Source organism: Pempheris klunzingeri, chromosome 15, assembly GCF_042242105.1.
Source record: "Pempheris klunzingeri isolate RE-2024b chromosome 15, fPemKlu1.hap1, whole genome shotgun sequence".
Classification (NCBI taxonomy): Eukaryota; Metazoa; Chordata; class Actinopteri; order Acropomatiformes; family Pempheridae; genus Pempheris; species Pempheris klunzingeri.
In genome coordinates this window covers 912,501-939,584 of record NC_092026.1, presented here as the reverse complement: position 1 = coordinate 939,584, position 27,084 = coordinate 912,501, and the positions used below count along the sequence as shown (strand labels likewise).

General features: G+C 47.3%; 2 protein-coding genes across 2 annotated transcripts in view; both read left to right on the top strand.

The window, feature by feature from the left end:
- lamc1 (laminin, gamma 1) overlaps positions 1-7,180 on the top strand; it is a 46,225-nt gene extending 39,045 nt beyond the window's left edge. The window contains exons 17-28 of the mRNA XM_070845361.1: positions 20-198; positions 696-852; positions 1,482-1,687; positions 1,768-1,847; positions 2,234-2,371; positions 2,452-2,596; positions 2,682-2,831; positions 3,095-3,209; positions 3,320-3,519; positions 3,606-3,764; positions 3,848-3,947; positions 4,227-7,180. Of these exons, the coding sequence (XP_070701462.1) occupies positions 20-198; positions 696-852; positions 1,482-1,687; positions 1,768-1,847; positions 2,234-2,371; positions 2,452-2,596; positions 2,682-2,831; positions 3,095-3,209; positions 3,320-3,519; positions 3,606-3,764; positions 3,848-3,947; positions 4,227-4,483 (1,886 nt within the window). The 3' untranslated portion in view covers positions 4,484-7,180. The remainder of the gene's footprint in view (positions 1-19; positions 199-695; positions 853-1,481; positions 1,688-1,767; positions 1,848-2,233; positions 2,372-2,451; positions 2,597-2,681; positions 2,832-3,094; positions 3,210-3,319; positions 3,520-3,605; positions 3,765-3,847; positions 3,948-4,226) is intronic.
- A 3,547-nt stretch (positions 7,181-10,727) lies between these two features.
- rasal2 (RAS protein activator like 2) overlaps positions 10,728-27,084 on the top strand; it is a 67,407-nt gene continuing 51,050 nt past the window's right edge. The window contains exon 1 of the mRNA XM_070844639.1: positions 10,728-10,857. Coding sequence (XP_070700740.1) covers positions 10,731-10,857 — 127 coding nt within the window. The 5' untranslated portion in view covers positions 10,728-10,730. The remainder of the gene's footprint in view (positions 10,858-27,084) is intronic.

The following is a 27,084-nucleotide window of genomic DNA, read 5'->3' as shown; positions in this document are numbered from 1 at the left end:
GTCCCTCTGTGACCCGCAGCCTGCGACTGCGACCCCGAAGGCTCCCAGTCGGGTCAGTGCAAGGAGGACGGCCGCTGCGAGTGTCGGCCCGGCTTCGTGGGGGCTCGATGCGACATGTGTGAGGAGAACTACTTCTACAACCGCTCGGCTCCGGGCTGCCAGCAGTGCCCCTCCTGCTACAGTCTGGTCAGAGACAAGGTGAGGACGCCCCCTTGTGGCAGGAAGGACCTTAAAGGGACCGTTGGGGTTATTTGAAGTGTGGCTGTCTGAGCTCCTTCTCCTGTCAGTGTGTCACCTACAGTAGCTGGAGGTCAGCACGTCTGGAGTCCTGGAAATGTCCCGCTGTTGACGCAGCTTTACATCAGACGGCTCTTTTAGACGGGGAGCTGAAGCCGTTTTCTCTTCACTGTCTTCAAACACACCATCTACTAAACCACAGAAGACAGGAGCGGCTGGTCTAGTTAGTTAGTTAACACGTTAGTTAGAATCTGAACTAACGTGATTTAAAACACTAAAGTCACACAAGCGAACAGGAAGACGGACTGGCTGCCTGCCATCTGCTGTAGGTCACACACTGACCACAGATAAGGACCCTAACCCTCACACAACCACGAATGATCCGAACTGTCCCTTTAACTGTAGAGAGCAGACTGTGTTGGACGTGTGCGCAGACTGAAAGTGTTGTTTCTCTCCAGGTGAACCAGCAGAGGCAGAAGCTTCACGACCTGCAGTCTCTGATCGATAACCTGGGCTCGGGCCAGGAGACGGTCAGCGATAAGGCCTTCGAGGACCGGCTGAAGGAGGCGGAGAGGGCCATCATGGAGCTGCTGGAGGAGGCTCAGACCAGCAAAGGTAACAGTCAGAACACATACGGTACCTGCTGCCATGTCGGGACCCACAGCATCGACCGGTGACACAGTTCACACGGTGTGTTCAAGGTCCTGTCACGTCTCTGTCCACACGTAAAAGACTTAATCTGTCAAAAAACAGCTGTGACAAAGTGGTTTGACAGACGAAGCAAAACAAGCTGAATTTCAAAGTATCCAACCAAAAATATCCCGCACCCACTGCACAGGACCGTCGTCTTCCACGAGGCTAAAGCTGGCGAGCTGGTTGCACAAGAACGGCGGCTCAGCAACTAACAGCTCCAGCTGACGCCACTTCTGTGTTTGACTCATTTAGCAGTGAAAAACTAAGAGAGGCTGTCAGTCAGTGGTTGTGTACTGAACCAACAAGGGCCACCGCCACCAGGTCCCTCGGTTTGAATAATAATAATAAACTTTATTTGGCAGCACTTGTCTGGACAACGTTACAAAGTGTTTTATAAATCAGAGTAAAACCAGACAAGACGGTTAAAATGAGAATAAAACTAAAGGATGAAGGCAGGAAGTGAAAGCAAAGCAAGAGAAACAAGATAAAAAATAAGATCAGTGTCAAGAAAAACATACGAAACCTCTCCATCGTGACCTTTGACCCCACAGACGTGGACCGAGGCCTGCTGGACCGTCTGAACGGCATCAACAACACTCTGACCACCCAGTGGAACCGACTGCAGAACATCCGCAACACGGTGGACGACACCGGCACTCAGGCCGACCGCGCCCGCGGCCGAGTCCGCGACGCCGAGAGCCTGATCGACCGCGCCCGGCAGGAGCTGGACAAGGCCAAGGACGCCATCAGCAAAGTGGTGAGTAATAAGTAACTGTTGGTCCCGCTGAGCGATGAGGGCCGAGAGCTTCTGGCTAACGGTGCTGATGTCGTCTGCAGGACATCAAAGCCCCGAGCGGCGCCGGAGATCCCAACAACATGACGCTGCTGGCTGAGGAGGCTCGCACGCTGGCTGACAAGTAAGACCACAAGCACAGGGTCCACGTAGACCGGGTCACACACCTGCTGCACCACACCTGTGAACCACCCCACACCTGTTGGACTAATCTAATGGGAGCTATGGGGAGCTTTCAGCCCAAACTGTTACTTTAACCGACCGCAGCAAAGTAAAACACAAACATGACGTTGGTTGTTAGTGTGATTGAGCTCAGACGCACCTAGAAATCAGAGAATCAGAGCTTCAGAACCTGTACCTGAAGTTTTCTTCTGTATCAGTGGTCCAGTGACAGCTGTGTGTGCATCCAGCAAACAGGCACAGCTAGTGGAATAAGTAATAAGTAATAAGTAATTCAGAATACTTTTAATGGCATCAGCAAAATATAAACAAACTTGTGTCGACTCTCAGGCACAAGATGGACGCTGACCAGATAGAGAAGATTGCCAAAGACGCCAACGACACATCGACCAAAGCGTACAACCTGCTGCTGAAGACTCTGGATGGCGAGGGCAAGACGAGCCAGGAGATCGACGAGCTCAACAGGAAGTAGGTCACAGCCAAGCTTCCTGTGCGCACGTTTAAAATCACTCCTGTAAGGTAACGTCTGCTCTGACTGTCGCGCTCAGGTACAACGAGGCGAAGGAGCTGGCGAAGAATCTGGAGAAACAGGCCACCAAGGTTCAGGCCGAGGCAGAAGACGCCGGAAACAAAGCGGTGAAGATCTTCGCCAACCTGACCGGCGTCCCAGCGCTCGACACCAAGGCTCTGGAGGTGACAGAACCAGACCAACGTTCTCTGGGGTTCTTCATAAAGTCTGTTTTGCCTCCCTGGATGACTCACCCGTCTTTGTGTTCAGGATGAAGCCAGTAAGATCAAGAGGGAGGCGTCGGACCTCGACAAGCTGATCGACAAGACGGAGAAGGAGTACAACGACCTGAGAGACGACCTGAGGGGCAAAGAGCAGGAAGTCCGCAAACTGCTGGAGAAAGGCAAAAGTGAGCAGCAGGTACGTCGACTGTAGCCGGAGCCTCCGAACGCCTGAGCGCCTTGTTCTTCCTGTTCCTGTTCCTGTTGGTGTTGTTGTTCCTGTTGGTGTTGTTGTTCCTGTTCCTGTTCCTGTTGTTGTTCCTGTTCCTGTTGTTGTTCCTGTTCCTGTTGGTGTTGTTGTTCCTGTTCCTGTTGTTGTTGTTGTTCCTGTTCCTGCTGTTCCTGTTGTTGTTCCTGTTCCTGTTGGTGTTGACGCCTGCTTTCCTGTCCCCTCCCCCTCAGACTGCTGATCAGCTGTTGGCTCGGGCCGATGCTGCTAAAGCTCTGGCTGAGGAGGCGGCCAAGAAGGGCCAGTCGACCTTCAGAGAGGCCGAGAACATCCTGGACGACCTCCGAGGTACCTGAACACCTGTCTGTCTGTCTGTCTGAACACCTGTCTGTCTGTCTGAACACTTGTCTGTCTGTCTGAACACTTGTCTGTCTGTCTGGATTATTTTTTTCCTGTAGACTTCGACAGGAGGGTCAACGACAACAAGACTGCCGCCGAGGACGCCATGAAGAAGATCCCCATCATCAACGGCACCATCATGGCCGCCAACGAGAAGACCAGGCAGGCGGAAGCTGCGCTCGGCAACGCGGCCGCCGACGCCCGGGAGGCCAAGAACAAGGCAGAGCAGGCCGAGAGGATCGCCAGCAACGTGCAGAAGGTACGACCGCGACCTGGCGACCAGCGGGGGACACGTGTTGATTCGGTTTCATTGTCCTCACTGTGAACGATCCTGTGTCCTCTCAGGGCTCCGCCAAGACCAAGGAGGACGCAGAGAAGGCCCTCCAGGACACCACCAAGCTGGACAACGAGGTCAGCGACATGATGGACCAGCTGAGCACCGCAGAGAAGGACCTCGCCAAGAAGAAGGCCGAGGCCGACCGCGACATGATGATGGCGTCAATGGTAAGAGTCGGGCTTTACTGAACATTTCACATCAAAGGCCTCGGAGCCGTCAACAAGCCCTTCCTGTGTTTTCTGTCCCTCAGGCGTCGGACAACGCCAAGGAGGCGGAGGACAACGCCCGCAAGGCCAAGAGCGCCGTGAAGACGGTTCTGAGCACCATCACCGCCCTGCTGGATCAGCTGGGTAAGAGCAGCATCCTCACAGTCCGAGAGTCCCGTTAAACTAATCCTGCTCAGAGGGAAACAGCCGGCCGTTCCACTGAAGGGAAGAATACGTTTTTACAGCCGAACAGCGTCCCAGAACGACTGATGTGTGAATGAGGATGTGACGTAAAAGCTCTTTGAGTAGTCGGACTGGTTACCGTTTAGGGGTGCCGTTACCGTGGCGATGGGGCAGCTCCTGGTGTGGCAGTGGTGTGAGGCGACGTTATAACTCAGGCTTTCTCCCTCGTCTGCTCTCCAGGAAACATCGACAAAGTGGACCTGGGCAAGTTGAACCAGATCGACGAGTCCCTGAAGAGCGCCAAGGGCAAGATGGCCAACAGCGAGCTGGACAGGAAGCTGGCGGAGCTGAACGACGTGGCGCGGACCCAGGAGGACATGATCAACGACTACGACCGGCAGATCCGCGAGATCCGCGCCGACATCGCCAACCTCAACGACATCAAGAACACGTTACCCGAAGGCTGCTTCAACACGCCGTCTCTGGAGAGGCCTTAACCCTGCCCTCCTCCTCCCCCTCCAACGCTCCCCGTCACTTCTAACACTCTGGCAAACAGGCCGACTTTTACCAAAACAGTTTTTTAAACTTTTGTTTTCAGATTCTTGTCTTTGTTTTTCTTTTACAAGAGAGAAGCCAATAATTCAAACCACGTTCGCGGTTTTTAACGAAAGAGAAGCAGCTGTTTTTGTTTTGTCTTGAGTTTGTTTTTTTCCTGAGACGCAGTGACGTGGTTACGGTAGAATGAACTAAGCGGCGTAGAGAAGCCGCGCAGAGGTGGAAGAACCTCGAAGAAAAACCAGAACCACAAACCCGACGTGACTGCACCCGTCTGCTCTGCAAGAGGAAGGTCCCCCGACGTCGAAACCACGCAGGAAGTTCCTCACGCTTCCAGGAACGTCCGCTCCTGTTTCTGCTTCCCGTGTCTAACCAGCCATTACCCATCATGCCTGGGGACACGCCAGAGTGTCACAGTCCAGCTGACTGTACGGCTGCTCTGTTAGAACCACCATCCTCTGCGTTTCTCTTCATCTTCAAACCAACCATGTTTTCAGAAACCACACAGTGAAGGAACCCTCTCTCTTTTCTCCCAAAGCCACACACAGCAGAGGAAAAGTATTTACCTCCTCTTTTCTTCAGCAGTGTTTTCTCCTCGTCCTCTCTGCTGGTGCCCGTGAAGCCTCTGAGGTCCAGAAAAATCCTTTTGAAATCTCGTGTGACAAATTCAGCTGTGTGCACCGGAAAGAGACTTCTGACGACTAACCGTAACTTGCGGGCGCAACATTTTATTCTCTGTGCCAAGTTTTATCTGATGTGGAGAGAGAAGCCGACACAAATATTCACCCTCCTCCTCCACAAAGTAGCTCAGAAATCAGGTTTTCAGAACTTACCAGCTGCTCCAGCTTCTGCGCTGACGCTTCTCTGAGCTGCAGGTTCCCTCAGACGGCGGGAAGCCGTCAGCGTCACCTCGGTGTTTCCGGTCAACAGCAGGACGTAAGGAAGGCCGGTGGGCGCTGAGGTTCTCCTGACGTCCTGCCGTTGAATCAAGTCACGTCGTCGTCCTCTTACATTTCCACAGCTGTTACCTGTGCAGGTATCTGAGGAAACCTGCAGTCAGACGTGTGTGTCGTGCATGAAAATAACTGCAGCAGGCAAATTTCTCCCTCAAGCTGAATAATTTCGGCCCGTTGGCGCCGCCCTGCATCACGTCGGCTCGTGTCCTGGTGCTGAGCGAAGGCTCCTCCTCCCGTCGCAGGTTTGTCCTGTTACCTTGTTTCCCAGAAGCTCGTCTCGTGCTCACAGGGTGAACGTGTCTGTCGGGGCTTCAGGGGCTTCAGGGGCTCAGCAGCAGCTCTGACGTCTCGGACCGATGCCGTAACACTACAGCGTTTTCTTTCCCCCGTCTGTTCTCCCACAAGTTGCTGCTTATCACTGGTGTTTGTACCGATCACACATTAACGTTTTCTTCCAGGCTAAATCAACACTATGCAACTTTGTACATTTTGCGTAGCGAGAATTTTATCTGATACACTGGTGCTAATAATTATTTCAAATGTTATATTTTTGTGTGAATGTTTTTTATCATGACATAGAGTGAGGAATTTGTTATTTGTGTAAATATATGCTTAAATGATTCAGGACTGGCTGGTTTTAAGAAATAAATCTCCAACATGCAAACAGCCACATTAAGTTCTATCACAATCAATCAACTGAAACCTCCAGGTTAAATATCTATAAATATCTATGATAACGTCTATGATATTATTATAATATGCTTGCTTGTATACATGGCTCAGTGTTGCTGCCTCATAGCGATGCCAATATTTTGTGTTTTATTGATTCTCTGTGGGTTTTCACAAGTTAATTCAACCTAACTGAATAATTGTGTTTAGTGTTTTTGACCTTTGACCCTTCTATCAATCAGGACATGTTTTAAAGATGGCGTCTCCTGCCTCACGAGTCATTTTACTGAATTTGCTGGCTTGGCCGAGCCGAGAGCTTCAGTCCCACGTCGCTGCAGTAGTGAACTGTTTTAATTAGTGTTTTGTGCCTTAATATAAAGCTCGGGTGTAATCACAGGCCCAACCGGGGCGCCCGCGGTCCGTTTCACACACATGTCCTCTTCGTCCTCGCTCCCGCACGCCGTCTCCTCGTGTCGGTACTGAAACAGGGTTTGTTTTTGTTTTTTAAATCAGGTCCTGAACAAAGAGAACTCCAAAAACTGATCCTTAACCAGCAGGTAACAACCAAACACTACCAGAGTTCAGAGTTTTTAGTGTGGATGCTCCACATCCACTGTGCTGATGAGACATGAGAAGAGGTTGATTGTCTGTTTATCAGTGACCAGAGAAGGAGGATCTCTGCAGTTCACTATGTTACCAGGTGAACTGGACTCTTACTGACTTCTGTTTGTCATCCGTTGTTTTATTTTTGCTGATCTTTTCCTCCCTCCATCCAGACGGACGCTCTGCAGGATGTGCAGCACTCAGACATGATGTATAAACAGTATTTTAAGTTATAATGTACCAGTTATTTGTGTTGTAACCCTGTTGTCTCGGATGGTGACGCTGGTGCTGCACAGCCTGCAGGACTCCTGTCGTCTCTCCAGCCCTGTGAGGACCTGAACCCCCCTGTCTGTTCCCATGTGCCTGTAAATCCAAACTTAACATTTGAATAATAAAAACTTACTCCAGGAACCAGTTTGTGAACGGGTGGTGTGTCGCATGCACGCTGTTTTAGTGGTTGTACAGAACAGAACAGATGACTGCAGGTCTGACCGACTGAAGAGCGGAGCACAGGATGAACCATCGAACGCCACACTGTGGATCAGAGCAGGATCAGCAGGAACCCACAGGTCCAGACGTCCCTGAACGCCTCCTCCTCCAGCCTGGACTCTCCTGGCAGGACGTTTAAAGGACGTGTGCTCCTATATATCTATATCTATATCTATCTATATATCTATATCTATATCTATCTATATCTATATCTATATCTATATATCTATATCTATATCTATCTATATCTATATCTATATATCTATATAACTTTAGTTATTTACTGTATAAACTATCTGAAGTTTCTTTTCACCAGATTCTGTTTTATTTGATGATTAGTTCTAATTAATATGATCATTTCTGTTCTGGTGATGGAGACATTTTTCCTCCGATGGACAATAAAGTTTTAATCTGTTTTCTATAGAATGCACTCACATAGACTGTATCACATAGAGCTGTATCACATAGACTGTATCACATAGAGCTGTATCACATAGAGCTGTACCCACATAGAGCTGTATCACATAGAGCTGTACTCACATAGAGCTGTATGACATAGAGCTGTACTCACATAGAGCTGTATCACATAGAGCTGTACTCACATAGAGCTGTATCACATAGAGCTGTATCACATAGAGCTGTATCACATAGACTGTATCACATAGAGCTGTACTCACATAGATTGTATCACATAGAGCTGTACTCACATAGAGCTGTATCACATAGAGCTGTACTCACATAGAGCTGTATCACATAGAGCTGTACTCACATAGACTGTATCACATAGAGCTGTATCACATAGAGCTGTACTCACATAGACTGTATCACATAGAGCTGTATCACATAGAGCTGTTACCAAATAGATTGTGAATCACCAATAAGATTGGGGAAGTACACATCAAAGTTTACACATTATATATTCAACAGATCTGTATTTCTCCAGACACACAATAAAGATAAAAAAAAACAGTCTGTATTTATTCATTAATAAAATGAGCAATTAAATAATGCCAACATTACTATTACTATTCATTTCTCTTTAAACTGCCACATTCACAGTCTGTTATGTATTTTCTTTCCTTTTAGTTTTTCATTTTACTTCTTTTCTCTGTGTTTATTAATATTTTACAGCCTTGTGATGTGAAATTCTATTTTATAAATGTATTTATGGGTTTATTGTGGAATTGGTATTCCACAATAAGTCTCCGTATGTCTGCAGTAGATCTTCTGCAGTGATCATGTGTTTCCATGTCTTTGGATGTTATCATGTGTTTAAAAGCAGAAACCAGCAGGTGGAGTCAGAATCCTGTTTGTTCGAACAACACAGAGAAATCTGAATTATATTAAAGTTTTATCTTAAACAGTTTTTAATGACTCAGCTGGTTCAGCTGTTCACACCATTTCCTTTTTCTCTCTGAATAAATGTTGTATTTTTTACTTCTCTACAGTTTTAGTTACTTTACACATTCACATTTTTACACACAAAACTTGTCTGTGTCTGTTTTCTGTCCTCATCGTAACAGACTTTCACTATATTATTTTTACTGTGAAGTATTAATACTTTTACTGCAGGTTTCTGATCCAACACAGACTGAAATCATTCCACTCATTCACACAGTGTATACTACAAATATATATATATATACTCAGTATATCTATAACACACGCTTCATGTGACAATGTGATGACTTTATGTTATGGGCTAAAACAAAAAGTAAAAAGTAAAATCATACAGTGAAACAAAAAAGTATTACTAAAATAAAAATATGATTAGAAATATTATGAAAATGTTGAATACAAATATATGAATAATAAGATAAAATAACTGCTACTGAAATTGGAATATAATTAGAGAAATAAAACTATAAATTTGAATCTCTCTATGGGTTTATTTATATATTTCACTTTTTTAAAATAAAAAATAGAATTACAAAAAAGTCAAAAAATACTAAAACAGAATATAATTAAAATGTAAATATATAAACTAAATATATAAATAATTAAATAAAAAACAACATAATTTAATTACTTTATTACTTAAATACTAAAAACAAACTATTGCTCAAATAAAAACATAAATAAAAGCTAAAATGATACATTTAAACTACAATATACAAAATACAAAATAAAAACAATAAAATAAATGTAGGATTAGTATTTTTACTGTGCTTCAGTACTTCTACTGTGCTTCAGTACTTTTACTGTGTTGTCAGTACTTCTACTGTGCTTCAGTACTTCTACTGTGTTGTCAGTACTTTTACTGTGTTTCAGTACTTCTACTGTGCTTCAGTACTTCTACTGTGCTTCAGTACTTTTACTGTGTTTCAGTACTTCTACTGTGCTTCAATACTTCTACTGTGCTTCAGTACTTTTACTGTGCTTCAGTACTTTTACTGTGTTTCAGTACTTCTACTGTGCTTCAATACTTCTACTGTGCTTCAGTACTTTTACTGTGCTTCAGTACTTTTACTGTGCTTCAGTACTTTTACTGTGTTTCAGTACTTCTACTGTGCTTCAGTACTTCTACTGTGTTGTCAGTACTTTTACTGTGCTTCAGTACTTTTACTGTGTTGTCAGTACTTTTACTGTGCTTCAGTACTTCTACTGTGTTTCAGTACTTCTACTGTACTTCAGTACTTCTACTGTGCTTCAGTACTTCTACTGTGTTGTCAGTACTTTTACTGTGCTTCAGTACTTTTACTGTGTTGTCAGTACTTTTACTGTGCTTCAGTACTTCTACTGTGTTTCAGTACTTCTACTGTACTTCAGTACTTCTACTGTGCTTCAGTACTTCTACTGTGTTGTCAGTACTTTTACTGTGCTTCAGTACTTTTACTGTGTTGTCAGTACTTTTACTGTGCTTCAGTACTTCTACTGTGTTTCAGTACTTCTACTGTACTTCAGTACTTCTACTGTGTTTCAGTACTTCTACTGCAGTAAAAGTATCCCATTACTTCCTCCGCCAGGCGCGCTCCCGCCCCTCTTCTCCCGCAGGAGCGCGCCCAGTGTCGGGCTCGTGCACGCGGCTGTGTCGGACCGTGCGAGGCGCGTGCGGGGCAGCCGGAGACACACCGACCCGAGTCTGCACGAGTCCGCATGAGTCCGGTCCTCCCAGCGGCTCACACGGGTCTAACAGCCGCTCCAGGGCGGACTCTTCGGGGGCAGGACGGACAGCGGCTCCCCGCCTCTCCAGGACACCGGTGCGCTGGAAGTTTGAGCCCCGCTAAGCTAACCTGGAGAGCGGAACAATGAGGGCGAGCCAGCCGGGCTGCCGGACCGCCGCCGGCTGCCTCAGCTAACGGCTAGCTAGGAGCGACTGGGCGGTCAAAGCGACCGAAAGTCTCCCGTGACGGATTAAACACCGACTTTTACCGCGTTGCCTCAACGTTTAAACACTTTTACAGCGTTACCGGCCACTTCTGGAGGGTTTGTCTGCCGGGGAACAAGTTTTTTTTTTTTCTCCCGGTCGGATATGGAGACGGACTCGGTGGCAGGCGACGTGGAGTCTCTCCAGGGCGGACTGAGCCTCCTGGACCCCCTGGTGGACCGGATCCTGGTGGACACCGTGTCCCAGCAGCAGGGATGGCTCCGAGTTTACGGTAAGAAAAGCGGCTCCTCACCACACCTTTTGAACTCTCCGGCCGCTCCGGGGGAGCCGCAGGTTAGTGTGGGCAGCGGCCACCGAGCCGGAGAGCCAGGTAACAGCCGCGGGCGAGGCCGAGGTCATGGCGGCCACCGGCGGCGAGGAAACCGGAGCTGCTGGAGGGAGCTCAGCGTGTCTGTTACCGGCTCCCCTGGTGTCCACCTTCACTTCACTCACACTTCCTTCAGCTTCCAGTCTAGTTCCCCTCCGGGGGGGTCAGAGGTCAGACAGCGACCCCCCACCCGCTCCCAGCAGGGTGCAGGGCTCCGGGGTTTGATCCGGATCACTGGGGGGGTTCCGGGGGTTTTGGACCCCAAACTCCTTTAAACTCAGGGGGTCCTAAAAGTTTTCCTGTTGTGTCTCCTCAGTCTGAACCACTAACAGACAACAACCACAAGTGTAATGTTCTTCATGTTGTTTCACTGGGTTCAGGGAGGGAGGGGTACAGTGTGCAGTGTGTGTGTGTGTGTGTGTGTGTAGGGGGGGGGGGGGCAGGGCCTCACATGATGACAGAGAGTCCTTCCCTGTGGATCCTGTCCTGTTCTGTGGGGGTCAGGAAGTAACCAGCGCCGTGTGGGCTCTTCTTTACCAGCAGAAACCAAAACACCAGCCACTAACCAGCCTTCACCAGTCACTAACCAGCCTTCACCAGACACTAACCAGCCTTCACCAGACACTAACCAGCCTTCACCAGTCACTAACCAGCCTTCACCAGACACTAACCAGCCTTCACCAGACACTAACCAGCCTTCACCAGTCACTAACCAGCCTTCACCAGACACTAACCAGCCTTCACCAGTCACTAACCAGCCTTCACCAGTCACTAACCAGCCTTCACCAGACACTAACCAGCCTTCACCAGTCACTAACCAGCCTTCACCAGCCACTAACCAGCCTTCACCAGCCACTAACCAGCCTTCACCAGTCACTAACCAGCCTTCACCAGTCACTAACCAGGTCTCTGTGTAGACGTGGATCAGGACTTTGTGTAGACGTGGATCGGGTCTCTGTACAGACGTGGATCGGGTCTCTGTTTAGATGTCGATCAGGTCTCTGTGTAGACGTGGATCAGGTCTCTGTGTAGACGTGGATCAGGACTGTGTAGACGTGGATCAGGACTCTGTACAGACGTGGATCGGGTCTCTGTGTAGACGTGGATCGGGTCTCTGTGTAGACGTGGATCGGGACTCTGTACAGACGTGGATCGGGTCTCTGTGTAGACGTGGATCAGGACTCTGTGTAGACGTGGATCAGGTCTCTGTACAGACGTGGATCAGGTCTCTGGGGTGGGTCAGTGATGACGAGAAGTGTTAAGCTCGTCCTCTTGGCGTGTTTGCTGGTGTTGCCATGGAAACGAGGTGGTGGAGCGGGACTAAAAACACCCGTCGGTGGCGGATCCTGGTTCCTGTGGATCCCTGAAGGATCCTGAGAGCTGTGTGTGCAGGAGATTAAAGAAATCAGGGTTTGAGTTTGAATTCACTGGGAACAAAAAGTGAAACTTGAGAAAAGTAAAAAATGACCAAGCAGTCGCTTCGGATGTGCAGCGCTGTTTGTTCCCACGCGCCCTGAAGGCAGCGCTGGTATCTCTGGAGGCCGGGCTGTGTCAGGATGTTTGCTCTGCCTCCCCCCCCACCGCCCCCCCCAGTGTTGGCAGAGGGTGATGTCAGCAGCCAGTTTACGCCGGTGATCTCACCCGGCTGGACTCCGGCTGGACTCCGGCTGGACTCCGGCATCAGACGCAGCCTCGGCCGCCTGCAGGAGCTCCTCGCCGAGTTCAAGTGAACAAAAAGGGCCGTTTGTGTTGTTCGTCCACTCTTTAATGTTTTAGAGGGTCAGTCAGAGAGGCTGAGGTCGCCTTTATCCTTCAGCGCTCTGGTTTTCAGCAATAAAAGCCAAACATTTCTGGTTTACGCACAAAACTGATCATTTGATTAAATCCTAAAAAGCTGCAGCCATGAGATTTTGTTATTTTGCATTTTAAGAATAAAGTTGTAAATGTTGAGAATAAAGTCGAGCTCTGACTGTCAGTGCCTGGCAGAAGACAAAATAAATGTACCATCAGTCCACCGTCCTCGTTGTTTAACCACAAACACGCTCCTCCACCACCAGACTCCATTGACAAAAAGAGTAATTTTACCTCACAGAACAGAGTTTTTGATCCACCGCTACTTCGTTTGTTTGTTATTTTGTGACTTTGGTTATTTTAGAAGGTTTAGTTTATTATATTTATAATATTTATGCAACACGCAAAAACTCAAATAAACCAAATGATGGAGGCAGCAGCAGAGCAGCAGCTCCTGTGTCCTGTTCTCTAAAATCCCTGTTTTAGTGAATGTAGTCTGGTGTGTGTGCTGTTTGTGGTTAAACCAAAAGGATCTTCCAGGTCTCTCTCTGTAGGGATCCTTTCCATGATGCTGTCACACACTTAGAATAACACTCTGAGCCTGTCAGTGGATCAAACAAGCTCTTTTAGTGGACCTACTGTGATCAGGTGCAGTGGTCCCAAAGGATCACGTTGCAGCCATTGCAGCCCGTTTGGTGTCTGCTGGCTGAGGTGATCTACTGGACCAGTTCCAACACTTTTACTACCTACCAGTCACTCAGACACCAGGATGTGGACACAGAGGACCAGGGGGGAAACAGCAGTTACCCTTTAATTCCGAGATGAGTTTATGATGGTTTCCTGCTTTAATGATCAGCACGATGATCTCCAGATCCTGTTGTTTTAATCTGTGTGTGTGTGTGTCGGCCCTCTGACAGCGTGGACAGTGTGTATTATCCAGAGAAAGGCTGCTGTGTTTAAGCCTATTAAAGCTGACCGCAGACAGACGCCCGAACACAGGATTTATCCTTTTTCCTCCTCGCCCCCTCCGACCCCCCCACTGGGCAGAGCGCTCATCATTCAGACGCTGAATCCAGAGTCACATGAGAACATATGCTGAATAATTTCATCTTCTGACTGATTTAATCCTCATCTGTGACGCGTTCTGTCAGATCAAATTCAATTTAATCCGCTCTGTTTGTCCCTGAGAGGCAACAGCAGGACAGTTAACAGGTCGCACCCTCCAGAAAGAGTTTAGAAATGTGTGCAGCGCTGGTGTAGAGGTATGTGTTCTGGAGCAGACAGTGCTAAAACAAGCTATATGTTTACTATCTAACATGCAGGGTTTAATAATGGTTAGTCTGAACCCAAACGGATCCAGTTTACTGTCTCTGGTGACGTGAGAGGCCTGAAAACTGACATCTGACGTCCCACGTGACTCCGCTGGGGTTTGAACTGCACTGAGGCTTCCCTCTGCAGGGTGGGGGGGTCGGGACAGGGCGCCGTCCGTCTGTCTGCTCTGCAGCAGGACGCCGCTTCTGAAGCGTTCATGTGTTTGAAGTGATGGAGGCCAAACGGGTCGCCGCCCGCTGAGTCCGTCAGCCGTGGTATTTGACGGGGATTCTGGGAGATTGTTGTCTTCCGGAAAATTCACACCTGAGATTCTGCTGCAGCGAGGCGTCTGGTGGGGGTGGGGGGGGTCGGACTGCAGCCAGACTGACGTTTGCGTCATGTTTCCTGTGAGGCTGCACGTGTGAACAGTTATCATTTGTCCTCCCCGGAGTCCATCAGGGATGCAGGAGCTTGTAAATCGCAGAGGGAAGCAGAAAAAACATGTTTCTGCTAAACATTGTTCCGCTCCTTTTTCTCAGACTTTCCTCTAATCTTTGCTGTTTTATTTTGAAATTAAGGCTGATTTTACGTCTTCAGGACCGATCAAGTTCAACTAACCTTTAAACTGGAGTTGTCATTGCTTAGTTTTACATGCTAAAAAGGCAGTAAGTTACCAAAACAGCTAAACAGCCATTTCAGAAACAAGGTCACTCCTCCTTTTATAATGAATGAATGTAGCCTTTAGTTTGAAATGTACAGACATGTTGTTTCACCATCTCTTCCCACCGATTGATTTTAGAGACATGTCTTGTAATGGATGCTCTGCTCTTGACATTTTTTCAAAATTTAAATTCAATTGTTTACTCAGTTTTAACCCCAGATGTGACCACAGGAAGTGGTGAAGAGCCATCAGGTAGTGAGACCTGTGTGTGTGTGTGTGTGTGTGTGTGTCTGTGTGTGTGTGTGTGTGTGTGTCTGTGTGTGTGTGTGTGTGTGAGTGTGTGTGTGTGTGTGTGTGTGTGTCTGTGTGTGTGTGTGTGTGTGTGTGTGTGTGTGTGTCTGTGTCTGTATGTCTGTGTGTGTGTGTGTGTGTCTGTGTGTGTGTGTGTGTGTGTGTGTGTGTGTGTGTGTGTGTCTGTGTCTGTATGTCTGTGTGTGTGTGTGTGTGTCTGTGTGTGTGTGTGTGTGTGTGTGTGTGGTGCAGGTGAAGGGGTTCAGGTCTTCAGGACAAAGGAGGCCGATCAGAGGAGGAAATGGAAAGTTCCTCAGAGACCCTGTTGTTATCAGGATGATGTTGGTGGGGGGGGGCTGAGACAGGATTTCCCCTCTGAAACAAAACAAGGGTCGAGCTTCTCTGACAAGAATAAGCTGCTGTCTATTTCAGGACGGAGTGGAAAAACACACGAGGAGGTTTCCTCTTATTTCAGGGCTCCACTGGTACCACAGCGAGGAGGCCTTCAGGGTTCAGGTTCAGACTTCTGCTGAATGTTCTGGTGTTTTTAAACCTTGTTTTGTGCTTGTTTGATCCACTGACAGGCTCAGAGTGTTATTCTAAGTGTGTGACAGCATCATGGAAAGGATCCCTACAGAGAGAGACCTGGAAGATCCTTTTGGTTTAACCACAAACAGCACACACACCAGACTACATTCACTAAAACAGGGATTTAACAGCTGCTGCCTCCATCAGTCAGTGTGTTTGAGTTATTGTGTGTTACACACATTTTTTGTTGGATCTGAACAAATCCTTTAAGAAAGTCACTCAATAACAAACACACTAACTGATGGAGGCAGCAGCTCCTGTGATCTGGGAGGTAAAGTCTGGTGGCTTTAAACAAATGTTTCTGGTTAAACAAACAGGACGTTAGGACAAAATGATTGATTTGGTTTGTTGTTAATCATAATGTGTGATGTCACTGTGACAGGACAGAAATTCTAATTATTTATCTAATTATCAGGTTTCTTCTGTGGACGTCTTCCTGTTTGAAGCCCTGAACCAGTTTTCTTGTTTACATACGAGGTGTCAGATATCAGGCTACTGCAGACAGCAGGAAGTAATCAGATTACTTGGGGGGGGTGAACACACTCTGAGAGCTGTAAATACAGGAGCAGATAACCTCTGCTGCTCCCCCGTGTGAAGTGATGAAGGAGAGAATCTCCTCTTCACAGCTCTTAACAAGTGTCATTTATGCTGTGGAGGAAAACCGCCGATGTTATTTTCTACATAAAGTGACGTCCACTAGTAAGAAAGCATTTAGTGGAGCAGAGGCACGTTTGTGAGCAAAACCCTGAGACTGGACCTGCTGTTCCTGTACTGGGTGAAACCAGAAGTCACGGCTGAATTATTCCAAGTGACGTAAACAAAGTCGTACGTCTGCATCTGACGTCCTTTTCCTGAATCTACCACGTGGTTTGGGTTACAGCTGATATTTGGGTGCAGATTTGATGGACTGCAGCTTTCACCATTCACACGTCACTCCAGGGGGGGGGGGCACGATGTTTGAATATTTGAATAGTCATTTAATTATGAAAAATTGAGTAGTAATTGATGGCTTGTTTTTTGCTTTTACGCCCGTTGGGAGCAGTAGCTTGATACGAGGCTTTCAGGTGAAGCCAGGTCTCCGTGGAGACGTGGACCAGGTCTCCGTGGAGACGTGGACCAGGTCTCCGTGGAGACGTGGATCAGGTCTCCGTGGAGACGTGGTCACAGTCTCTGATTATAACTTTATTGAACTGTAATTGAAGTGAAAAGACACAGCAGTAATGGCGAGCGAGGTTTGGATCATAAGGTGTTGTTCCTGTAACTTGTCCTTGGAGGTTCTACCAGAGCAGGTTTACATGGTTTAGTGTTCAGAAACACTTTATTTACCTCGTACAGGTGTTTCTGCTGCAGCTGTTTCCAGCCTCGGTCTGAACGCTTCGATTTAGACGAACGGAAATCATCTTTGTGTCACCAGGAGCTGGAGTTAGTGAGGAGAGGACAAACCTCAGACATGCTTTAAAACGTACAGGTGAGCAGTGTAGAGAGCCTGCAGCAGGGTGAGGAGGGTGAGGAGGGTGAGGAGGAAGAGTCTCTGCCCCCAAAGATTTGATGCCCTTCACTTCTGTGTGATTTTATTGTGTTTTGGCTTTAGGAAACAGATAAATAGAAAAAGGAAACAGATAAATAAACAGTAACTTTACAGTTCTACACACAAGAATAAAAACTGCACATTCAAGTAATATTGATCTTGGAAATGAACATTTCATGGACTGAATTGAGGAAGTGTTTTGAGCTGAAATCGGCTGCTTTGCCTTGAGAGCGGATGTTGTGGCAGCTTCGCGGTGACCTCTGCCGAGTCTGAACTTCCTGGAAGCGTCGGCTGTCCTCAGATCAGTGACACAGCGAGGGCCGGTCGCCCTCCAGCAGAGGCTTGTGGGAGATTTACCCAGGATTCCTGAGGGCCGTGTCCCTCCCTCTGCTGGTATCCAGGGGCAGATTTATTGGCCTCTTCATGGCCGCTGGTTATTTTTAGCCGGAGGCTGCTGCTGGTCCCACTGCTGGTTTCCGGCAGGATGGAGATGAGGAGTCGGCTAAGTGGCGTCTAATGGAACATCAGGGTGGAGACGCTTTGCTTCTGTTGTTTGAGTTTCTCCATCGCAGAGGCCGAGGCTCGTAATCCTCTGGGTTTCCACCTGATAAACTTCCTCCAGACTGCCCATTCATCGTCCCTCCTCTCGTGTTGTTTCCTTTCGATGTTTAGGAGTCGAGGAGTAACTGTTTATTACGCCTCCTGTCTGGCCATAACATGGACAGTGTTTAGATTCCAGATTTGCAGAATGCTGCGGTCTGCATCCTGCTGTGTTCGGCCTCTGTCTGACTGGATAAAACATGGACGTTGTTTCCGTGACGTCACCCACAGATTTCTGAAAAGCCGAAGTGAAGCTCAGCGGGCGGCTCCGTGACCGTCTCCACTTTGGAAATCCAGAAATGGGCCGAGGCAGTCTGAATGAAGCCTCTACGCTACCAAGCTAGCTAAGGCTAAGAAGCTAGGCTACATGCTACTCTGCTACTCAGTCTCTAAGTGGGTGGTAGATGTGAAATGTGGCTCTGTGGACACTCTGAGGATGTATGGTGCTTTTGTTAATTTATTAGGAATAAAAGACTGAAATATTCCCTTTATATAAGTATATAAAATGTGGAAGACTTAAAGGGGCTGAAAACACGGAGAGCATCTGAAAACACCTGTCTGAGCAGATCCACGGGGATAGAATCATGGGGGGGTGAAGGTGCAGGTGTGAAGAGAGTGAAAACGGCTGATCTGAGGAGGTGTGAATGATTTCTGTGGCGTCTCTGCTCCCTGTGGACTTGATGCTTCCAGCCGCCGTCAGCCGCCAGTTTCACTTTTTCCCCTTACAACCCTGCAACAACATCCCATTAACACCTGCAGAGGAGAAGGTGCAGAGCCCTTAAAACATGGCGGATCGGCCCAAAGTGTTCTGAGTGAAGGTCTCAGGCTTCAGAGAGAGAGTCCACCGAGGCCTCTCTCTTTAATTAACCCTTCAATTTCATTCTTAGTGACATTAAGTCTTAAAAAGCTTTAAATCTGACCGGCCTTAAGCCGAAAGAGCCTCTGCTGACAGCTGAGCTATCGCCATGACAACTGAGCAAACTCCATCTGCTGAGGAAGATGGTGGGATGCAGTTAAAAGCTCCGGAAGAGGCTCATAAGTGGAGATTTTCTGTCAGAGATTATTCCAGTGGGTGGAAGTGTGTGTGTGTGTGTGTGTGTGTGTGTGTGTGTCCTTCCCTGTTGCACTCTCGTTAGATTGAGCTCATCTCCCTCTCAGACTCCACATTATCACAACGGCAAATGCATCTTTTGTGTTTTTGGCGTTGATCAAATAGAGCAGTGACGTGTTGGAGGAGTTATTTCGGCACCAGACTCCACTGACAACAACAGTAATTTTACCTCACAGATAACACAAGAGTTGCTGCCTCGATCAGTCTGTGTTTGTGTTAATGTGTGTTACACAGATATTGTGTTGGATCTGAATTAACCCTTTAAAACACCAAAGTCACACAATAACACAAACACATTAACTGATGGAGGCAGCAGCAGAGCAGCAGCTCCTGTGTCCTGTTCTCTAAAATCCCTGTTTTAATGAATGTAGTCTGGTGTGTGTGCTGTTTGTGGTTAAACCAAAAGGATCTTCCAGGTCTCTCTCTGTAGGGATCCTTTCCATGATGCTGTCACACACTTAGAATAACACTCTGAGCCTGTCAGTGGATCAAACAAGCTCTTTTAGTGGACCTACTGTGATCAGGTGCAGTTGACCAGGATACATGGACGCCATCAGGACAAAAGGGTTTGGGACAGAAGAGGTTGAGATGGGTCTTGAAACAGCTTGAACTTAATGACCAGTGACCAGAGAGAGAGTTCAGATTATTTATTGGTAAATCAGACTTCCTTATTTGAAATGTCCTTTTATCAGCTGTACTGTTTGTTCTCGTTTGGGTTCAGACGTTTCAGCACTGAAACGTTTGTTTTGGGGGTTTTCTTGTTGTAAAATCTTAGGAATCAGTTTGGTAGTCGACAGCAGGGGACATTAATCTGCTGCTTCTCTCTGTGAAGTGAATATCTTGATGTTTTGGACTGTTGGACACGAGAAGACACTGTGATGGACTAAACGGAGTGACCCTCAGTCCCTGCTGTCTGCAGGAGGAGGAGGACTTGGCCACGTCCAGCACTCCTCGGCTTAGCCTGCCTGAGTCTTAGCTCTGACCTACATGCGGCGTCGTCCTGGACACCAGCCGCTTCATTATCCAATAAATGCTGACATGTGGGTCACTCGGGGCAGCGAGTCTCTTAAAGCCTCGGCTCGCTGCAGCCCTGCAGGAAGAGGAGTCACAGAGGAGGTCTGACTTCTTTTCAGACACCTGTCAGTATCTTTCACTGAGGACCACAAAGTAAATTAACCCTTTGCTCCACGTCTTTCCATCCAAACTTTCTACATCTATAAAGACTTAACTTTGTGTTCAATGAATTAACTGGATGAGTGTTTGTCAGCAGTATGACAGCACACACCTGTGTGAAACTCTTTGCTCTGTTCAAACACACCAGACTCCTTTGACAAAAACAGAATTTTAGCCCAAAGAACAGTTTCCTTTCTACGTTTTAAAGGTTTTAAAGTGTGACTGTCCCGGCCCACTGAAACCCTCCTGAATCATCCTCTCTGTCCGCCGTGGTTCTTTCCTCACTAACACCTGGTAACACAAACACATCGAAAGTGAGAACGAAGCAGCAGATTGTTTCTGTTCTTCTAAAACGAAGCGTTCAGACAGAGGCTGGAAGCAGCTGCAGCAGCCTCGTCTGGAGGATACCAATACTGTGTTTCTGTAAACCTGCTCTAGTAGGACCATCAGGCACAAATATCAACTTGAAAATAAGCAGCATGTGGGACCTTTAAAACAAACCCGAGCTCCCGACAGATTGAGGAAACGAACGCTGTGAGCTGACGAGGACGCCGTGACAGGCGGGTGTGTTGGAGTGTGTGTGTGGTGTCAGCGTGGAGCCTGTTTCAGAGGGGAAACCACAGTCTGCTGCCTCGCTGTGTGGTGACACCTGATTGGTCCGGGCCTTAAAAGACACCTCGTCTTCATCTGACGCTCCACTTCCTCTCAGGAAGACGCTCGCCAGCAGCCTGTTGAGAAACAGCGAGACGGCAGCTCTAACTCGGCGTCGACATGACGACAAACGTGACCCGATGAGTCCTCTCTGCTGGCCGCCCTCGGACCACAAACGTCTTCCTTAGGTAGTATGTCCGTGTTGGAGCACAGCTGTCGGCAAACCAGCTGTTTCGGCCATTTTGGAGGCCTCCATCTGCTCGCCGCCGCTGCCTGGAGGAAGTTGTCCTGTGCTGGAGCATGAGCGGGAGTAGAAACCCCCCTGAGGGCTGCGAGGGTCCAGGCCACGCTCCCTGCCAGGCCTCGTCCCGCTGGCACCATTACAGGAAGAGATCTGAGCAGCCATTGGACAGATACAAGTGGAGCACATCTGCCTGCCTGGCAGCCAAGATGGCCGCCCCTCAGGGCAAAGGCCAGAGCAGAGAGCGTCCTCAGCTCCGGCTGCTCAGCCTCCCGAGGTCCAGCGCACGTGACCAGACCTCCACAGGCCACGAGGACCAGGCGAGGCCCGGCTCCCTCAGCAGGATCTTCCCCTACCTGCGGTCCGTGTCCGACCCCGGCGGGACGGCGGTCAGGAAAGTGGGATCGGACGCCGAGCAAAGAGAGTCCCCCTCTGTCAGCAACTTGATCACCTCGTTCTCACGGAGGATCAGTCGAGTCCTCAGGGCCCGACCTGGAGGAGGAGGAGGAGGAGGAGGAGGAGGAGGAGAGTCCGGTAGGAGAGAAAACACTCAGTTTTATAACGTGTCACGCCATCGCGTGAGGGTTAAAACCGCCAAAATAAAACTACAACCAGGAAAACTGGAACTTAACGCTAAATCTTCTCTAATTCTGAATCTGAATCAGTCAGCTGAAAGTTAATCAATAGCCTTTAGAATTCATCATTTAACCCCCAGCTAGTGCCCCCTACAGCCCCCGCTGTCATTTATGACCCCTCCGTGAACCGCTCAGCCGCCACAGTGAGCCGTCAGGTGTTCTGATCCAGTGAGATAACTGCTTATTTCAGACTAAATCTGTCTGGGCGTCAACGACAGGAGACAAATAAAGCTGTGATCTGTTTGAATCTGTTTTGAATGAAAATGTTTTGAATCTTACACATGATGAACACACTCACAGCAGCTTTAGGGACATGACACGTTAGGGAGCGAGACTTTACTGACTCTAGAATCATCTTTTAAACTGACAAACATCAAGTCAATGAGTCTCAGTTTGAGGTAAAGATGGTTCCGTTCCATTTAGTTTGGTGTGAAGTATATATAAGATTGTCCGTCACCTGTACTGTGGCAGGACGCTGTGTTGTGTTGTAGTCACCTTTAGACATGGACAGAACTATTCAAAGGACGAGTTCCTCCTGAGCGTTCAGTAGTGAAGATTCTTCCTCGGGATAGTGTCGCCTGTGTTTGACTTTAAACTTCCTGTCGGTCCACGTCGTTCAGGACGCTGTGAGGAAACTGTGTGTGTGTTTTCTCTGTCGTGTTGAGCTTCAGTCTGCTAACAGAGTGTGTTTCCTGAGGGAAGCCTTCCTCTCCCTCCTCGGGCTGGTTGAGTGTAAAACCGGCCTGCGGCTGCTTCAGAACACATTTCCATGGGTGTGGAGTGTGTTTCTCTCAGCCGAGCAGCCTCTGTGAAGGTTAACTTATGCTAATTGCATTTTCCAATAGAACATGGCGTGATATGCAGCTGTAATATTTGGAGCCTGACGATAATGAATGTGTGTTTTCATGCAGAGAGACGGCTGATCCCTAACAAACGTCTCCTCTGACTCTTATTTAATCTGGTTTGTTATTGTGTGAGCTTAAAAGACACCACAAATCAAGACAAACCAATATAACCCTGATGGCAGCAAAGATACTTTCAACTTCAGGGAGTCAAAAGAATTTTTTATTTTTAATAATGAATCATTTTCAAAGCTCATATGTGACTGACAATATGTACCACATAATAATAACAGTGGGAAAATTAGACTAAAGCGCAAGCTTTATTTATATATATATATATATATCTATATATATATATATACACATCTTAGACAAAAACAGTTATTTTACACAGGAGTCACATGCCTGCCCCTGTTTTGATAGTTGGTTTGTTTGTATTATCATGTGACTTTGGTGTTTTAAAGGGTTAATTCAAATCTAACACAGTATTTGTGTAACACACAACAACACAGACACACTGACTGATGGAGGCAGCAGCAGAGCAGCAGCTCCTGTGTCCTGTTCTCTAAAATCCCTGTTTTAGTGAATGTAGTCTGGTGTGTGTGCTGTTTGTGGTTAAACCAAAAGGATCTTCCAGGTCTCTCTCTGTAAAAACAACAGAGTTCTCTCTTAAGAATTTGTTCTCAATTATAAGACAACTTTATTTTCTGTAATATCAGAAGACACTTAAACGTACCCTTCAATTTAGAGGAGACAAAGACACCAGAGTGAAGGCAGTGGGCTGACTGTCGTCCACTGAGAGTTTAGGAACGCAGAATTATTTGGTCCACATTTGCTCTCTGACCTCTGACCTCATTCTGTGGGGCTGTTGTATTAATAGATGAACTAAGTGAAGCAGTTCTTGTAATCTATATGATACGATGCTAAACGTTGGAGACACAGGGAAGTGGGTTTGTTCCTCAGCAGCCTCAGGCCTCTGATAAACATGTCTGTGGTAAATCTACAGTCATCCATCATCCTGACACGGAGATGATCCGCGTTGTCCGTCGCCTCCCAGCAGCCCCGGCGTGCTGCGGTCACCAGAGCGCACGGCATCCACCGTAAATTTAAGAGCAGCGGCAAAGAGCGCTAGTGTAACCGAAGATGTAGAAAAAGATTTAATTTCATCTCTGAGTCAGTGAATTATGGGAAATGTGGTCATGGGAGGAGGAGGAGCATCAGTGTTGAAGACAGAAGTAACACTGTAATCTGACAGATTAACATTAATCCTGCCGTAAATGTTTCCTCCTGATTAAAATCACTGTAATATCATCTGTTAGAGAAACTTCAGTATTTTTACACCTGAGTCCTGTCTGTACATGTTCTGGTGGGTGAGTTGAACTACAAGAGCTTGTTTGATCCACTGACAGGCTCAGAGTGTTATTCTAAGTGTGTGACAGCATCATGGAAAGGATCCCTACAGAGAGAGACCTGGAAGATCCTTTTGGTTTAACCACAAACAGCACACACACCAGACTACATTCACTAAAACAGGGATTTTAGAGCTGCTGCTCCATCAGTTATGGTGCTTTTCCACCAGCACCTACTCGACTCGACTCGACTCGACTCGACTTGGTCTTTCTGGTTCTCCACCAGGTGATAGTACCTGGTACCAGGTACTTTTTTAGTACCTACTTAGTCGGGGTTCCAAGCGAGCTGAGTTGAGCCGAAAATGTGACGTCACCAGACTGCAGGCCACTGATTGGCCAGGGAGTGACATCACTGGATGAGTCATGAGAGCGACTCGATCACAAGAATCAAACCCTCCGTCTTTAAAACCTGCAAACAGAGTAGAGCTAAAACTGTGAGATGGAAAAGCACCATTAGTGTGTTTGGTGTTTTAAAGGGTTCATTCAGATCTAAAACAATATCTGTGTAACATTCATGAACACAAAGACACTCTGATGAAGACAGTGGTAGATTATGGAGTCTGGTGGCTCTGAAGGAAGGGATATAATCCAGAGAGCAGTCAGATTAACTAGTTTCCTCTTGAACTGAAAATAAACTATTGAATTACTCTTTAATTTAACTTAATATTGTCAGTGATATATGAACTTTGCTGTCGACACAAATGATGAAAAAGATCTTTATTGGCTGCAGTTATCTGGACCAGTTCCAACACTTTTAGTGCCGACCAGTCGTTTAGACACCAGGACGTGGACAGAGGACCGTTAAGCTTCCCTCTTTGACCCAATGACTTTGAATGACTCTAAAAGCCTGAATAATGATATTAATGTGAAAATATATCTACATTTTAAGCTTTTGCTGCCTTTCTGGATTTTTCATGATAAGAAATTGATTATTTTTGGATTTTGGCTGATTTGCGGGACGAACTGAGGCATGTGATGAGGTCACCTCAGACTCTGGGACGATGTGACGGTCGATCAATGATTAATAGACGAAATGACTAATGGAGAAGATGATCATCAGATAAATAATAGAAGTTAGACGCAGCCCGACTCTGTTAACAGGAACTGTAGTAAACACACAGGCACCAGAGCATGCTGGGTAGTAAAAACCACAGAGCTCTCACTTCTCTACACACACACACACACACACACACACACACACACTCTCCTGTTCTCACACTCTGGGGTTCCATGTGAAAATAAACAGCTACTGCTAATTGGAGGGTAATTAACCTGAGTGTGTGTGTGTGTGTGTGTGTGTGTTGTTGGCAGGAGATGTGTTTTGTTGTGTTTTGACTGAAACTGTGTGTGTGTGTGTGTGTGTGTGTGTGTTGTTGGCAGGAGATGTGTTTTGGTGTGTTTTGACTGAAACTGTGTGTGTGTGTGTGTGTCTCTCTGTCTGTGTGTGTGTGTGTGTGTGTGTCTCTCTGTCTGTGTGTGTGTGTGTGTGTGTGTGTGTGTGTGTGTGTGTGTGCGTGCGTGTCTCTCTGTCTGTGTGTGTGTGTGTGTGTGTGTGTGTGTCTCTGTCTGTGTGTGTGTGTGTGTGTGTGTGTGTGTGTGCTGAAGGGCCTGCTGTGTCTTCCTTTTGTATGTAGATGCTGTCCCTCCACAATAAAAGCCCTGGCAGTAACAAAGGGGACCCTGAGCAGTTCCTCTGAGCTCATTAACCTTTCAGTGCTCTCACAGACGGGGGTGGGAAAGTGGAGGCTTTCCCCACGGCCGGCGGCCATGTTGGTTCACATTAATGCAGAGACGTTTGAAAACACATTGTTTGGTCTCAGATTTGGCGTCCAGCCAAAACTCTCTGCAGACTTTCTCTCTTTTTGTTCTCTCCAGGCTGCTGGCTCAGAGTAGACCTGATCACAAGGGGTCTGAGGTCCTAAACCAGACCCAGGACATCTTCCCTCAGTCAGCTTGTTTCTGTTGTTGTGTGGTAGACAGATACTGTGTCAGATCCAAGATAATCCAAATTCATGAGTGTACGTGTTTTGTCCTCATCCTGGTGTCTGAGTGACTGGTAGGTAGTAAAAGTGTTGGAACTGGTCCAGTAGATCACCTCAGCCAGCAGACACCAAACGTGATCCTTTGGGACAACTGCACCTGATCACAGTAGGTCCACTAAAAGAGCTTGTTTGATCCACTGACAGGCTCAGAGTGTTATTCTAAGTGTGTGACAGCATCATGGAAAGGATCCCTACAGAGAGAGACCTGGAAGATCCTTTTGGTTTAACCACAAACAGCACACACACCAGACTACATTCACTAAAACAGGGATTTTAGAGCTGCTGCCTCCATCAGTCAGTGTGTTTGTGTTATTCTGTGTTACAGAAATATTTAGTTGGATCCAAACTGACCCTTTAAAACACCAAAGTCACACAAGAACACAAACAAAGTTACCGATGGAGGCAGCAGACCAGTGACTACTGAGTAAAATAACTTTTTTATCAATGGAGTCTGGTGGCTTTGCAGAGTGGTACATAACTCTTTTAATGTCCAGATTAAAAAAAAAATACTGAAGTTATCTTAGTTTCCAGTTAAAGTCAAAAGTTCTGGATGTAAACGTGGCTACAGGAAACTGACTCAGTTCAGTTTAGATGAAGCGTCAGTGACATTCACACTGACTCCCTCCTGCTCATTCTGTTGGAATCAGTTTTCCTCTGGGTGAAAACCTCAGCGTGTCGTCTGCTGCTCTCGTCAGCCTGATAGGAGGTGGCACGAGTGTTCACCTTTGACCCCTGAGACCACCGCCCCCCACCCTCTGCTTGCAGGCTGCTGTCCTGATTGACATCTCGCTGAGAGAATCTGCTTTGTAGCTGCAAATGCAGAGACTCCTGCTGAAGTCAGCGTGTTTAAATATTAAACGGCGTCCCGGTCGCCTCAGGATCAACAACAAAGAGCCGCCATGACGGGTGAAGACACTGAAAATACACAGAATAGAAAGGAGTCCACGCTGCTGAGGACTCATGGTGCTGATGCTAATGATCGACTAGAGGGTCAGGAAGAGCTGCAGGGGCTCTGGTCAGTTTACAGTGAGCTAAAATCCCTGTTTTAGTGAATGTAGTCTGGTGTGTGTGCTGTTTGTGGTTAAACCAAAAGGATCTTCCAGGTCTCTCTCTGTAGGGATCCTTTCCATGATGCTGTCACACACTTAGAATAACACTCTGAGCCTGTCAGTGGATCAAACAAGCTCTTTTAGTGGACCTACTGTGATCAGGTGCAGTTGTCCCATAACCCTTCATTTAGACACCAAGAATATGTAC